Consider the following 16,594-nt stretch of genomic DNA (forward strand, 5'->3'; position numbering starts at 1 on the left):
AGTAGCTTGGATGCATGCAGTACTCTGTCAGAATCAATAGGTACCCTTAAAACCAGCAACACTGGAAAGAATCAGAAAGAGCGCAGGTAGCTCTCCCTAGCCAAGATAGAACTGAGATCAAGCTATTAAGTTCTAGGGGTCCAAAATCACCTCTGTGAAGTGCCATTTGGCACTGTTCTACACCTTGTAGACTGGGTTCTGAGATCATATGTTCACTTAGACTGAGCCAGCTGTGAGCTGTTCTTAACATCTCTCTTTAAACTAAGAAACTTGCCATTGGATTTTCCAAAAACTGCCAACATTAAATTGCCTGCATTTCTTTGTAGTGGATGCTAGCCTGCCTTTCATGTACAGAAGAGCCCAGAGGCTGCTGTAGCTGTACTGTTGTTGGGGATTGTTTAGTCTGGAGAAAAGGAGGTTGAGAGGAGACCTTATTGCTCTCTACAACTACCTGAAATGAGGCTGTGGTGAGGTGGGTATTGGTCTCTTCTCCCAAGTAACAAGTGACAGGACGAGAGGAAGTGGCCTCAGGTTGTGCCAGGGGAGGTTTAGATTGGATACTAGGAAAAATGTCTTCACCGAAAGAGTTGTCAAGCATTGGAACAGGCTGCCCAGGGAAGTGGTTGATTGATTCATCCCTGGAGGTATTTAAAAGGTGTGTAGATGTGGCACTTAGGGACATGGTTTAGTGGTGGACCTGGTAGTGTTAGGTTTACAGTTGGACTCAATGATCTTAAAGGTCTTTTCCAACCTAAATGATTATATGATTGCTATTTCTGCATGAACATTACTTCATCCCAGCAAGACTTCCCAGCATAAAGCAGAGTGGGTAACATCTGACTGTGACATGCTCTCTTGATGCCACAGTTGGACTGATCAGTGCTAATTGATTGGCAGTTTGCTTGGGACTATTACTAGTTAGTGGAGTTAGGATCCATCCTAAGCCACTAGTAGCCACAGGGAGTGGAATAGGGCAGAGGTAGTTCACAGCTTTCTTGGTGTGTCATCCATCTTTCTGCAGAGGGCTTCTGTTGGAGGGATCTGAAGACTGGAATCCTTGCATTCTACCAGTGAATAAGATTGGGTGCAATCTAGGAAGTGCTTTGACTGCTGTGGATTCATGCTGTTCACAATGTAATAGCATGGTGGTGGTCTTTAGAGTTGTGCTGCTTAGTCATTTGTCCCAAACTAGTTTGTTACACCAATGCAGTCCATGGAGTTCATCACAAATAGCATCTTGCTGGTGTTGATAAAAACAAGTGGATGGTAGAAAAATTATTAGATCTATATCTACGTGAAAATATAGTTCATGAAAATAAGAAATGTCATTGTTTTGCTTTGAGTCTTTAAATGCTGCTTGAAAACTTTTTTCAAACACACTGTCCTCCTGAAACAATAAAACAAACTTCATGCATATTAAGTTGAAATGCTTTTTTGTGATCATAAATATTTATATAGTCTGTAACATTGTTAGAAGTCACTCTTACATTTGTTAAGGTGTAGTGACTTGAGTGAAGTGAGTAATTTTTGACTGGAATTTACAGCTATGGAACAATATTTTTGGCTTATGTTACTGGACTTCTCATCAACAAAGTTTGTGTAGTTAGGAAGGACAGTGTGAGATTTCTTTTCTTGGTTGGCCACTTCTGTTAATCTGTCAGCCTTATGTCTCCTGTGTATGTTTGTATGAGATGTTTCTTCCATCAGTTGTAGTCATCATTATGTAATTATGGCTATGTCAGCATTTCCAGCCCCCTCCTGGAGGTGGGGAGGGAAAGGATGTGGTAAAAGACACTAAGCACTTGAGAAATAGAGAATATTTTTAAGGGGGAAAATGGAGAAGACACTAGTAAAGTATCTGAGCAAGGGTAGCACAGAAAGGAAGGCCAGGAAGAAGAATATGTTGGGAAGGAGTTGTTTATGTTGTATTTAAACATAGGAAGATGGTAGTTTTCATCTTGAAATCTGTTCAGGTGCAAAAACATTCTCAGTCTGATTTATGAAGGTAGACTGACCTTTTTTCTTAAAAGGGTAAGAAACTGATGGAACTTGAGCATGTGGTCAGTCTCAGTAACTGCAGCTCCCAAGGCTCTACTCAAAAGGGAAGGAATTTTTCCAGAAAACCTGGTGGTTCAGTGGACAAAAATAATCAAATTTGTTTGACTGGGGAGTCATTAGCTAATCTGTACCATGGAGACTTTTCTATAGCACTTAGTTAGCAGAGCCAAACATCTATGTTCTGCCAAAAATTCATAAAAGTTAAAGAATTTGGGACTGAAACATATTTAGTCTCAGTAAAAAGTAATCCTATCTTTTCTTCATGCTTTCACTATCTAGAATACTTTTTAGTCTTGAGCAGTCTGACTGATTTCCCTGCACTCCCCCCTCCCTGATTTGGGTTATTCTGAAGCAAATGTTCATTGTATTGGTAGGGTGTGGGTTGTTTGTTGGGTTGTTTTTTGGTTTTTTTTTTGGGGGGGGGGGGGGTGTTGTGTTTTGGTTGTTTTGGTTTTTTTTGTAACTAGCTGACTCAGTACTTCTTTTTATCTTGTGCTGAGACAAATCTTTATTGCTGTGCATTTTTAAGAAAGGTAGTTGGGGCTAAATAAGATGAGTTGGTATGTGAGCTTGTTTATAATAAAGCACTTCATAATATTTAAATAAGATAAATGTCTAAATAGAGTTAAGACTTGCATACCATAGTAACAGATGTAGCTTTTGGGGCTTTCCTCTTCCACTTCAGGAATGCCACAAGGCAGCCAGTTTGCACTCCAACTATGCTGATACTTTCATTTTATCTACCCTCCACCCCTCCAAAAGTGTGCCTCACTATTTTCATTGTGCTGATAGCAGTGATGGCCCTGCTAAAATTGGAAAGGTTTTTTGCAAGTCATTTAACTATCTTCAGAACAGGTTTGGATTGTAGAGCCTAAAATTGCAGTGGCTTTTCTTTTACTTGTTGCTTTGGCCATGTGCCTCAGCAGGTTTACACTTTGCTATCCTGGGCGAGGAAGTAGTGGAATACTCTGTGGGAAACATTCCTAGGACAGTTGCAGTTTAAACTTGTTTGTTAAGGTGTTTGCTTGTTAGAGTTTTGTTATAAGCATTGGAAGATTGAAAAGCTGAATTGCTGTAACTTTCAGTAGTGACAAATTATGCCTTGGTATCATTGGTTTTGTTTACTGTTGATGCTTAGATACTGTAGCGTAGCTTTAAGCAGCATCACCTGCAGAGATTGTAGATATTGACTGTCACATATCTCCAATTCTAGCACAGCACTTTGATGACCACATTTTCTTAAAGGTTAGTGTATTTTGTTACATTCTTGGAGACCTACTTTGTATTGTAGCATCATGTCAAAAGTCTTAAGATAGTAGTCCATTCTGTAATCTTATGACTTAAGGTATAAAGATGGTGTAAAGCTCATTAAGGTGTAAAGATGGTGTAAAGCTCAGTATGTATGGATTGGAGAGGTCACAGTATAATTTGTCTGTCCTATAGCCCATACTAAACCAGCTGCTTGGGATACAATACAGGATGGAGTTTGTGCAAGAGTAGTTGCTGTTTGTCAGAATACCTCTTACTTCATCCATAGTTTATCTAATACAATACTGGAAGGGTCAGCAGACTTATTTTTTCATATTAACTTTTTTCCACAAGATGACAATGCTAAAATGACAAAGTGGATTTAAAGATAATTTGACATAAGGAACAGTTTTATCTAGAAGGCCATATGTAATTTCATGAAATGAATAAGGATTTTGTGCAGTTCACTTAAAGTCTGCGTAAGCAAAATAAAAACAAATTGAGTGGGGTTTAATTATGAACTATTGCATGATTCCATCATAAATCAAGTTTAACAGAGGAATTATGGAATTAAATTCATATGGTAGTTGCACAAGCATGTGATTTGTTCTGGGTGGTTCATATAGGTGTAGGTTATGTCACACGACTGGTCACTTGTACATAGATAACCTCATCTATCACCTTTTATTCCCCAAATCTATCCATAGTGCAACTTTTCAATTCTTACCCTTTCTCTCAATTTCTGTTGAAAAGAAGTAGAAATTGAGATCTTATCCCTCATTTTTCAGGGCTTTGTATAGCTTGAGTCTTAAGTCCAAGAACAGAGGCCTGAGTAACTGAGGTAATATGAACAATTATGCTGAGAAAAAGAGCAGCTCTGGCTTTTTTGCAAACTTTCACGAAAGCTATGTCTATAAAGTGAGCCGGTTAATCTGCATAAATGGCTGTATGTAACAGAGTGGATGTTTCAGTATGTGGTGGCAGAAAACTGATTACCAATGCTTTAAGTGTCCTAATGCTGTATGAACATTAAGTCTTCATTATTAAAGCTAATCCTTTTTTTCTTTTCAAAATGAAGTGGTTTGGTTTTTAAAAATAAATCAAGTTTTTCTGTCATCCATTTGTGACTATTTGGGTTCTTTACCTGTACGATGGATGCAATGATTCATAGGAATGTTGTAAAGAATCATTAACTTATTGGTCAGAGCTCTTGGATGAAAAAGTTTGGGTATTTTTGTCTTGTGTAGCTTTTAACTAAGAACTGGATTCCTTTTGTTCTGTACCAACAACTGCTTTCCATTTGTTTTGCCTCTTAATAGTGTTACTCCCCTCTGCCTTTTCAAACTGTGATGACAAGTTTTCCATTACATTTATTTAAGTTTATTTCTCTTAGAGTGTGAATATAGAGAAGCTGCAGGGGACATCCATCAACATATCTACTGAAGATGGGCTGCTGAAAACTAAGTATCTCTATGCAGAAACATCATCTCTGTCTTCAGTAGCTGGTGATATTCTGCTGGGAAGTATTCACGGTAAGAAGGAAATACTGTCACAAATTTGGCTGCTTTGAAGGTATTCATAATGTTTACAGTTACAAATGGACTAATGTTATAGAGTGTCACTAAATTAGCTGTGCACAGTATATGAACAAAACAGTTCTGTCTTTGTTAAAGACTGAATTGATGAGAATTAACTTACCATATAGCATACTGTATTTATTTAAAAAAAAAACCCAAAACAATTCTATAAGCACACTTGTGAAATAGCAAAAAGTGTATATTACAGGAAAGAAACATCACACATACTAAGGATGTCAAAATATTTTAAAATTCAGCAATGAAATTACACAAAGTAGTAAAGAGGCTATTCTTTCCCTCTCTCCATCCTTTATTTTCTTTGTAGGAGAATTAACTCTTACAGCATCTACTTAAGAACTATGGTAGAACTTGACCGTATTTAGAAGATTTTAGCAGAAATAGTCTGTGTGTGTGCTGGCACCCTGTACTAATAAAGTGGTGAAAGTTTCTGTTCTTTGATTGGGGGGAAAAAAGTCTCTACTCCATCCACCCTTTAATGTGCTTCGCCTAGAACTAAAACTAATTAACTTGAGAGTCTTTTATAGAAACAGCAGTCAAGGTTGGAATCTGGTGTGGTTTTCTAATTTAAAAAAATTCCCACTGAGTTCTGACTGTGCTGTAATGAATTTGTGGTGATTTAACATTAAGTAAAATAAACTGAAGGATGTACAAAGCCTGAAAATTACTCAGGTCAGTCAGAGTTCCAGATTTCCAGCTATATGCCTTATAAACAATTTGCTGCAATTTCTTAGAAATTTTGTGTTGTTATCTTGCTTGATAAATGACTCATTTCTTCCTTAAACGAGCAACTCCTTTGTCCATTTACAGAGTGGACAAATTTAAGAATGGTTTCTAAACCTGCTAGGTAAAGTTCACTTCAGCATGCATAGGCAGAAATAAGATTTTTTCTTCTTCTTCTTCTTGTATTTTTCCTGAAATGTAGACTGTATTGTTACTGGTACTTCTGTCTGATAAGCTGTTTTGTTATGTTTTTCTAATTTCAAACCGATACAATACTGTGGAATGATCACTTTATGAGCATGTTCATGCCTCTGTGCACATCCAAAAGTTCATTTTTTGTTTTCATGGTACAAAAATGAAATCATAACTGCTGTAGTTAGTGACTTACTTCCTTAGTAATGCCTCATTGTCATTTAGCTGAAGAACAATGTGAAAACAAATAGAATTGTATCCAAATTATACAGACATTTCTTATGTTACTTCAGCATTATTTTCATGAGCTCTCTACTAAATGGGTCTGGAACATCTAATGTTATTTTAGCTGTTTCTTTTACAAACAATTGCACACTTGCTTAGTACTTCTAATCTGTTTTTTCAGAAAAAATATTTTCTGCAAAACATCATGCTCAGTCATATTTTAATAGTAAAAGCAAATACTTTTAAAGTCTTTTAAATCATTACATTGCATATATATATATACACACACATAAACGTATATATATTAGTGGAAAAGATAAACTCCTGTTATATGTTAGAAAAAAAAATGGTCACTCCTAGTCTTTGTTCATGAGGTAGCTCAATTTTAGTAGTAGTTGTAAACACTTGGGCAGATTGTTTCTTAGGCAGTTAAAGCCCACTATTTCCCTATAGCTGACAGTATGCTGATACTATAGTTGGCAAAAAATCAGTACATCTGTGCACAAAACTAAGTTATACTTCATTGCTTTTGCACTGAGAACTTTGAAGTTAGGGCAACACAAACTTTACAAACCTGTCTTGAGACCCATTTTGTAGTTGAATCTTGGGCTGTACAAGTCCAACACTGTCAGTGCCTAGGCTTTCTTAATTGCTGTTTTGCATGCTTTGTACTTTTACTGAATGAATTTTATGCATTTAGTGAATAATGCATTATTTTGTAGAAATTGGTTTTGAGTCATTTTCATCAGTTTCTATAACAGGCATTAGAGATGTCAGGTGCCACTGAGCTTTTGGGTTGACACTTGAAAAACAAAAGGGCAACAGCTCTGAGACTGAGAAATGTGCTACTTTATCCAAGGGGCAGTAACATTATAGTGAAACTTCTCCACAGAGGGGCACATAGGAGAAAACGGAAACCTCTCTTTGCAACTGTGCCAAAGTCTTGGGTTGAGTTGCATTGATTATTAATTTATTTTATCCACAAAATAGTTTAAGTTGGAAAAGAATTTTACATCTATTCCAAACTAATGCTTAATGTGGGCTCAATCAGAGCAAACTTGCTCATGGCCTTGTCTGGTTGAGCTTTGAGTATTCTCAAGGACAAAGATTGCATGACCTTTCTGGGAGACTTGTCCTCACGTGCAGGACTTCAAATTTGCTTTTGACCTTCTGTCATAGTCTAGTAACTATTTCATTATGTGAGGAAATCATGCTGGAAAACATGGTTATTGCAGTTACTTTATATATTTACACACTAATTAATATATAGGAAAAGGTGAACATGTAGGTGCCTTATCCTGTTAGTGACCTGAATAAGACAAAGCAGAAAATCTGAAGTGTTTTGAAGTTAGTATGGTATAATGCTTGAGCTTGGAATTCTATAGTCCATTCTGAAAAGAATCTGTTATGCCAAAGTATGTTCCATAAATTTCAGCTATGTTTCTGGATTTCACTGTATATAAAGCGGGATTGTAGAAATTAATTTTATCTTCATTCCTTTTTAGGCATGCAAAGTCAAAGTGGTAAAAAGCTGCATGGTGGTTTGTTTGCTTTTTATGTGCATCAGAATAACCCTGCCACCATGAGAGTCTTCAAACTGAATGGAAGGGATGGAAATAATAAAATGTGAAGTGATGCCTTTATACCCCAAAAGCTATCTTTTGCCTCTGGTCCTATACTGATCCTGACTTGCAATACTGTAGTTTGAAGATTTATAGTGTTTATGGAGAAGCAAAGCTTGTACATGATAGAAAAGGGAACTATTTCTTCAGAAGTAACAAAAAAGAAACACTAAGCCACTGTCATCAATATTCTGTTAAAAGTATTATATTTTGGACTTTATAATATTGCACTACAATGCTGAGGTCAGTTGGATGTAATAATCAAACTGTAATTACCTCTAGTCAGGTGTTTCTCTCTTTGCCCTTGACGTGTCCAAAAAATACTTAGCTAGCTTAAAATTTTTAAGTTAACTGTTGGCCTTCATGGAACAATTACATGACGAAAAGTGCATTTCTGTGCACTGTCTGTAGACAGTGCAGGTCACAACACAGCAGGACATTCCTATCTGCTTTAAAAGCAACTTTTGTTCTAGCTAAATGTTTGAAGTGAGCCTATCACACTAATATGTTTACATTATGCAATATTAGTCATATCTGTCATACAAGTCTGTGGTTAATAGGAGTTTGATTTCTACATGTTTAATATTTTTCAAGGACCTTCTTATCAAAACAGAAAACAAATAACCCAGAAAAACAAAGAGCAGACCAACACATCTGCAAGTCCCAGGGGCTATATTCAGACAGAGTATAATCTAGCTTCAGCTCCATGGGAGCTGCTAGCTGACAAAACCCTAAGCTTTTTGTAGGTTGTACAAAAATAAGTGCTACTCATGATAAAGTGGGGAAAAGGGTGGGATAGTTATAGTGTGCCTTTTAAAAACAGCAAACAGTAAAGCCAAATGTCTTTCAAGTTCATTAAAATATGGTTTTGTTTCAACTCTGATTTTCAGAACCCCTAAGTATTTTGTACAGTATGTGCTTGAAATCTTTAATTTAAGACTATTGATGATAGGCTGCTTTTCTAGCTTTCAGCCCACATACCACTAAGACAAACACTACAGGTCATATATAGTGGAATGCATTCTACCCTAGTGGTTGTTTACTACTGTGTAATTACAGAATGATAGGACCAGAGCTTGATCCATTTGCAATTTTTAAAGACCTCTTCTGAAAGATCTGAAAATTGTTGTGAATACTGTGTATTACTAAATTGGACTCCGTTACTGTGATCAACCTTATTTGTCTGTCCTCCTCCTGGGAGGATGAGAGTGTAGAAGGAATGACATGTTGTGGTTTAGGTTTTTAATATAAAGTATTTTTGTGAGGCAATGATATATGTGTAACATACTTGGAACTATGGAAGTTTCTACAAACTTTGTTCAACTGTTAGTAGTATAGATGACTTTTCTGTTATGGGGTACATCTGTTTTCCTTCCAGATTCTCTTGATGCCATAGGTAAAGGGGAAGAGTATGTATTTTGAGATTTTAAGGCTAAAGCACCAGTGCCTGTTTAAAGTAACGCAAGTTCAGTAGGAGACTATTCTATGTTTTATGCCTTACACTCTTTTGTTTGAAGTTCTCCAGTTTGTCCAGCACACTCAGATTTCACTGCAGTCAATGAAAAGCATTGACAAGGGACCATCATGCACATAAGAATAAATTTGGAGGGAGTAGGTAATGTTCAGTGAGTCCAGGAAGTAGCCTTTGAGGATAAAGCAAAAAAATCCCCAGGGAGGGGGCGTGTATGTATGTAAATAAAAGGAAAACAGAAACTGTTTATGTTAGTCATTCTATTAAACTACTTACATCATCCATAGTGCTGTTGCAGGCATCAGGGCAATTAAAACAAAACAAAACCCCATGGTCCAGAATAAAATAGGAAAATATTGTGCTTTAGCCTCACAATGCCTCTCTGCTGTTCTCTCTCATATCCAGTCAGTGTTTTTCTTGTCTGGAATCACTTCATTGTTACCCACATGTGTTGACATTTTTGTTTGTAAAGTAAAAATATTCAAGCAATATTACTGTTTTGCTTCTATATGCAAATCAGATATACTACTACAACTATAATACCCTTCTATAGGATCACATTACTTTAGCCTTTGTTACAATTTCAGAAAGCTGTTAAATAATACACTTTTAACATTTTTTCCCCTTTTCTTTTCCTAATAGGTAACACCAGCCTTCAGACCAAAACAGGGAGTATCACAGTAGGTAGGTTCTACCTTCTCTCTGTATATAAAGTGGGATTGTAGAAATTAATTTTATCTTCATTCCTTTTTAGGCATGCAAAGTCAAAGTGGTAAAAAGCTGCATGGTGGTTTGTTTGCTTTTATTTTAGGAAAATATTATGGCCCCTTCTTTGACCATTTTATAGTACCTCGACACAAAAGTGAGACGCTCGAACTCTGGTTATTTCTATGGCAGAAAACTGAAGTAACAGAATCATAGACAAGGCTCTGTTTCTTGAATGTACGTAGAAGGATTTCCCCTTCTGTAAATGAACTTGGTTACAGGCCCAAATCTCAAAGACTTCTCCTAATGGTAGTAACCATAGTCACTCGCTAAGCATTGTTCAGGGACGAGCTGTACTATTACAACTCTTCTGTTTCTAAGCAATCTATACTAACATTCCTGGAAAATGAATGCAATACACATTCTTCTGAGTTAGTCATTAAACCACAGAATTAAATTAAGCTTGCTAGTCTGTTTTTCCTTCTGTTAAATAAACTCATAGAATATGAAGTGTTTAAATAAAGGTTTCTTAACACAGGAGGTAGCTCTTTCCATCAACAAATGATGATGATGATGATTTTCCTTAATTAACCAGGTTCAGCTTAAACATAAAGACACATCTTACAGTTGAATAAACTTTATTTTTCAGATTTCAATTATGAAAGCACTAGTTAGACTTAATCATTTCCTAAAGAGCATTAAACATCCTTTAGATTTTTATGGATTTTTCCAAAGGCAAATAACTTTTAAGATGTAGTGGTTCAACTCTAAAAGCTTGAGAAAGAAAATGTAACATTTTAAGTGAAAGGTTTTTGTGTATGAGAAATTTACACTACAAGATAGTTTGCTGGATTGCCAGAGACCTGACAGGGATTTGATGAAAGAAGTAGGAAGAATGGGTCAGATCTTCTAACTTCCCTGGATGGGTTTACCTAGGGATGTAGTTAGTTATTTCACTGGAAGCAGAATTTTATCAGTTAACTGAAAAAATGCACTCATCTCTAGATTTTGGGGATGTATCCTTAGCTTTTGAGAGATTTATTTACGAGTCAAACTAAAGCATAGTTGAGAGTGCTGGATTTTTTAAAAAAGTATTTGGGGGGGAAATAACAAGCGACTGTATTGAGTTTCTTATTCTTGTATGATTATGCATTAAAATAGGAAACCAATGCTGTTGTCTCTTAGTCCCTTTAATTTTCTGCCTTTTTTATTATTTATAGAATAGTTTGATTTATTTTTTTTATTTTGGTATTACTTGTTTGTCTAAATCTATTCTTAACTTCTGAAGACTCTATCCAAAATTCAGTCCAATTTTAAGCATCTGGCATGTGGTGGTGTTTCACACTGATGTGTTAAAATATGAAAGTAGGGATTATTCCTTTTTCTTTCTCTCCAGTACTGTGAGCTTTGTTAGTCACAGACAAATTGTTTTCCAACCGTATGCTAGAAGCTTCCTACTTCTAACAAATGTTCTATGGGTTTTGTGTGGGTTTTAATTTAAAACAACCAGACCTTTTTTTACTCCTAGTTTAAGTTTCTATTTAGAATAGTCATTAGAAATCTGAATAATCTTACCAAAAGTAATGGAGTACTTTGTTTTTAGAACTAGCTTAATCTTTTAAATTTTAATTTGGTAAATTTGTAGGAAGAGTCAGGTTGGAAGGGACCTCAGGAAGTTGCAGAATCACAGAATGGTTGAGGTTGAAAGGGACTTCTGGAGGTCATCTTGTCCAGCCCCCCTGCTCAAGCAGTCTCTGGTCTTCAACCTCCTGTTCAAGGCCATGCCAACTGTGAGGTTGCTCAGGGCTTTAGCCTGTGATCTTGAAAACCTCTGAGGATGCAGGCTGTACAGCCTCTCTGGGCAAACTGTTCCACTGCTTGACTGTCCTTAGGGTGAAAAAGATTTTCCTTCTCTCCAGACTGAAACTCTCTTGTTTCGGCTGATGTCTGTTGTCTATTGTGCTCTCATCATGCACTGCTCTGAGGAACCTGGCTTTGCCTTCTTGATCATCTCCTCGCAGATACTAGGGGGCTGCTGTCAGGTCCTGAAGCAATCTGTTCTCCAGGCTGAGCAAGCCCTCATCCTTCAGCCTCTCCTGATGGGGAAGGTGTTGTACACCCTGACTCTCTTGGTGGTTCTCTGCTGCATTCACTCCAGTTTATTGATGTCTCCCTTCTCTTGGGAGCCCCAGCACTGTATGCTGCATTCGAGCTGTGGTCTAATAAGTCCTTAGTAGACAGAGATAATACCTTCCCTGATATACTGGCCATGTTCCAGTTGATAGTGCCAAGGATACTGTTGGACTTCTTTTCTGCCAGGGTATGCTGCTGGCTCATGTTCAGTCCTGCTAGTATTTGCTTATTTCTAAATGTTATTGGTATGGTCTGAATATGTATTCTCCACTCTGCTGCCAAGCCAAATTTTCCCCTACCAGCTCAAAAAAAAAAAAAAGGCAGTTTTTCCTTACTGCATGACTCATGTTTAACCCAATTATGCATTGAAGAAATTAATCTTCTGTGTTTGGTATAGTCAGAAATGATAAAGCCTATGGTGGCTGGTTTGTTTCAGAGGGGAAGAAACAACCGTAACCAGGTTATGGGCAGCAGGGACTTATTCTGACAAGGAAAACTGTATATTGAGATTCAAGAAGCTCATAACTTTTTTTTAAATATGTCGGTGTCTGTTTGCCTTACTGTGCTAAATTCAGTAACCCACACTAGATGACCTAAAAGCTTCAGTGACTTGCTGTGTGATGAGAGTGTCATCATAAGGCAATTCCCTAGAGAAAACACCAAAATTTTATTTTAAGAAGGGAATCAATTATGGAAAACAATTATGGTATTTAAGACAGTTTTGGATAACTGAAAAATAAAACAATAAACAGTTTAGAAGTAATGCTACATCTGTAAATTTTGTCTTGAGGATTCAGTTTTGAACATGTGATCGAGGGAATTGTTAAATTAAAAACCTCATTTCTGAATTCTGTTAAAGGCATTTATTGTACTTCATAAAGTACAGCTCTTAAGTACTTTTTAAAAAAAGAAGTATCCATGGACACACTTGTCTCTTAATAGGAACTAGTCTGCCATCCGCTTCAAGTATGTTAATGATCTGGCTTTCATTTCAAGTGTCCTTCATCTTCCAACCTTGTATTTCAGAACTTGACCTTCTTCTGTGTTCTGCTGATGACAGACCTGTAATTTTTTTTCCCCCCATTGTTCCCATGCTGTCTTCCACACCATCCTATATTAAGGGTGCTGCTCTCCAGGCAGGTTAGAATCAGCTGCTTTTTCCTATCCCTCAGGTGTCAGGCTATGAAAAATGAAAGTTTTTTAAAAAAAATTCCACTATGAGTTAATATCTGATGAATTACTAATTGGGTTTTATCATCATTCTTTGTTTCCATTTTCCCTTTCCCTCTCTTTGTGTCCTTCTGAATGTAGATTACATAGTATTCTGGACAGAGTTAATGTCCTGAAGAAACTACTTCTAAAAATTGGAGCATACAGAAAAAGTAGCTGCTGCCTGAGAACAATAGGGTTTTTCTTGCAGCTTAAAAGAATAAGCTTTTTTTACTTCTGTACATTTTCTATTAGCAGTAAACAATTTTGGTGATTTTACATCACGTATGTTTTATAGCACCTTGTATCATGGCACTGAAGATTCTGAATGTTGTTACAGTAGTACTTAAGTTTATATTGTATTTGGAGCAATATTTTTTCAAATCTTGATAAGATACCTTTTTTATACTTGTAGAATGTATATTTTGCACAGTTGTCAATACCTATTTGTTTGTAGGAGAAAAATGGACTACACCACCCATTTCATCCACAAATGGATACTTTTGTTCCAATATAGAGCTAACCAGTCTACATTCCAGACAGTAGAAATTTAACTAGACATCCAAGTATGATCCAATTCTAATAACTTCTAGCAGGCAATATTTTCCTACAGATACGATGTCTGAAAGTCTTTCATAGGATGCCACAAATGGAAAAATAATTGATTTTTCTGAAAAATGGTTTCCTTCCCTGACTGGTTTGGGTGCACCGGAAGCTCTTGATAACTGAATCCAAAGTGATCTTTTACATCTCCTTAAGTACTCTTGCTCTTATTTAGTATACATTAGGTACATACTAAGAAATGCAGTATCCTATAAATATCAGGTTTCTTCATTATATTGCAAACATACATTTCCCAGTTATGCCAAAGTTAATCTACAGAAATCTGGCTAATGAAGATTTAATTTCCATGGATTTAAATCAAGAGAACAGATCTGAAAGTCTGAATCTAGACTTATTTATTCATAGCTAGACTTGGGTATTTGTCCTTCTTGGAAAGAAGAAGCTATGATATCAAAGAACTACGTGTCTTATGCATATTAAAATACAGGGATGTATTCAGTCTTGCAGAATACTATTTATTTATGTATTAAATCTAATGCAAAACTCAAAGTGCTTTTCCTGTTGGGATAAAATACCATTGCCAACTTAAGAAGTCATTCTGTAGTTTGAGGGTTTTTTCCTGAGTAGGTCAGCATTCTCCTTAAATATATGTCCTGGTTTTGGCTGGGACAGAGTTAATTTTCTTCCTAGTAGCAGGTACAGTGTGTTTTGGATTTAGTGTGAGAATAATGTTGATAACAAACATATGTTTTAGTTGTTGCTAAGTAGTGCTTATCCTAAGTTAAGGATTTTTCAGTTTCCCATGCTCTGCCAGCAAGCAGGTGTATGGGGAGCTGGGAGGAAGCATGGCTGGACAGCTGACCCGAACTAGCCAAGGGATATTCCATACCGTAGAACATCACGCTCAGTATATAAACTGGGGGAGTTGGCTGGGAGGGGCGGATCGCTGCTTGGGCATCGGTCAGTGGGTGGTGAGCAATTGCATTGTGCTTCACTTGTATTTTCTTGGGTCTAATTTCCCTTTTTTGTTATATTCCTTTTCATTACAATTGTTATTGTATTTGTATTATAATTGTTGTTTGTGTTTTTTAGTTATTAAACTGTTCTTATCTCAAAAAAAAAAAAACCAACAAAAAACCACCCTAAAACATTAGCGTGTTATCAACATTATTCTGCTTTTGAATATCTCTAAGGAGGGAGACTCCACAACCTCCCAATACACCAATATACATATACCTTGGTAAGATTCCCTTGAACCTCCCCTTCTCTAGTCTGAGCAATCCCAGCTGTCTCACCTTTTCATCATAGGAGAGATGTTCTAGTCCCTTAATTGTCTTTGTGCCTTTCATTGGAAACTCTCCAGTAAGTCCATGTCTCTCCTGTACTGGGGAGCCCAGAAATGGACACAATACTCCAGGTGTGACCTCACCAGTGCTGAATAAAGGGAAAGGATTACCTTCCTTGACCTGCTGGCAACAGTTTGTCTAATGCAGCCTGGACACCGTTCACCTTCTTTGCATCATGGGCACATCACCGGCTTGTGTTCGAGCTGGTGTCCACCAGGACCCCCAGGTCCTTTTCTGCCAAGCTGCTTTCCAGCTGGGCTGCCCCCAGCATGTACTGGTGCCTGGGATTGTTCTTCCCCAGGTGCAGGATTTTGCACTTCTCCTTGTTGAACTTCATGGGGCTCCTGCAAGCCCATTTCTCCAGCCTGTCAAGGTCCCTCTGGATGGCAGCATGCGCTTCTGGTCTTTCAGCCACTTCTCCTAGTTTTGTGTCATCAGCAAATTGGTGAGGCTGCACTCTTCATTAATGATCTGGATGATTGAGCAGATGTTAAACAGGACTAGATCCAGTATTGACCCTGGAGTTCACTGCTAGTTACTGGCCTCAAAGTCGAGGCTCACAGTTGAGCAGTTTTACATAACTTATTGAAGCTTCCGGAGGAGGTTTTGTGGGGATTTCATATTATTGGCAATCATGTTCCTGACTAGATGCACATATCTCTTCAGAAGTTGCTTCCACCTGATTAGTCTCTTAAACATTTAAAATAGTAGAGACCTATAGCTAATTGGTTTGCAGAGATGGTAAACACAGTATGACATAGTCTGTTGAAGAAGATGCATAGATATGGAAAGCGTGGATAGATATTTGAAGTGGAAGGTCCCATTTGATCTAGAGTAGGTCAGAGGCTTATCAAGGTGAAGTTGTACTTGGCACATTGTATTATGATGCAGGTTCAGGCATGTAATGATTTTTTTTTTGGAACAGAATAAGTTACCCCAAAGAAACTGTGGCCTTTAAAACCAATGAATATAATTTTAAAATCTAAGTAGGAAATAGATCATTTAGAGGTAAAAGGATAATCTGGACAATTTTGTTAGCAAAGGAATTGTTTTTTTCATGAGAGTTTTCTTTGCTTTCTGTGTTAGATCATTTGTTTTGCTAGGTCTAGATGGTGACTGTGGTAAGGACTGCTAATGAGTTTTAGTAGTATGTGCAATTAGTCTATTTAGAATCATAGAATCAAATTTAATGTATACATTTCAGTTTCTCATAATATTTTTCATGTGATGGTTTTAGAACAATGAACTAAAGCAAGAAAATTCATCAGTCTTTATCGACAGATGATACTAGATAGCCAGTTAAGTAGGAATTAAATCTTCCTCATACTTCAGATATGTTGGAATCTTACACTTTCTCCTATCTTTAACCAAATCATAATAATATTTTGTGTTTTCCTATTGAAATCAGCTTTGTTACTGATTTTAATATGAGCAATGTCAGTCATTATGTGTTATTAGGAAAAGTAAGTATGGTTTGCATAGATTTAAGGAAAGATCGCTTGT

General features: G+C 36.9%; 1 protein-coding gene across 1 annotated transcript in view; it reads left to right on the forward strand.

The window, feature by feature from the left end:
* The window catches only part of FAM185A (family with sequence similarity 185 member A), a 48,722-nt gene that overhangs the window by 14,224 nt on the left and 17,904 nt on the right, over nt 1–16,594 (forward strand). The window contains exons 4-5 of the mRNA XM_049814151.1: nt 4,700–4,838; nt 9,777–9,818. Coding sequence (XP_049670108.1) covers nt 4,700–4,838; nt 9,777–9,818 — 181 coding nt within the window. The remainder of the gene's footprint in view (nt 1–4,699; nt 4,839–9,776; nt 9,819–16,594) is intronic.

Source organism: Accipiter gentilis, chromosome 11 (assembly GCF_929443795.1).
Source record: "Accipiter gentilis chromosome 11, bAccGen1.1, whole genome shotgun sequence".
NCBI lineage: Eukaryota > Metazoa > Chordata > Aves > Accipitriformes > Accipitridae > Astur > Astur gentilis.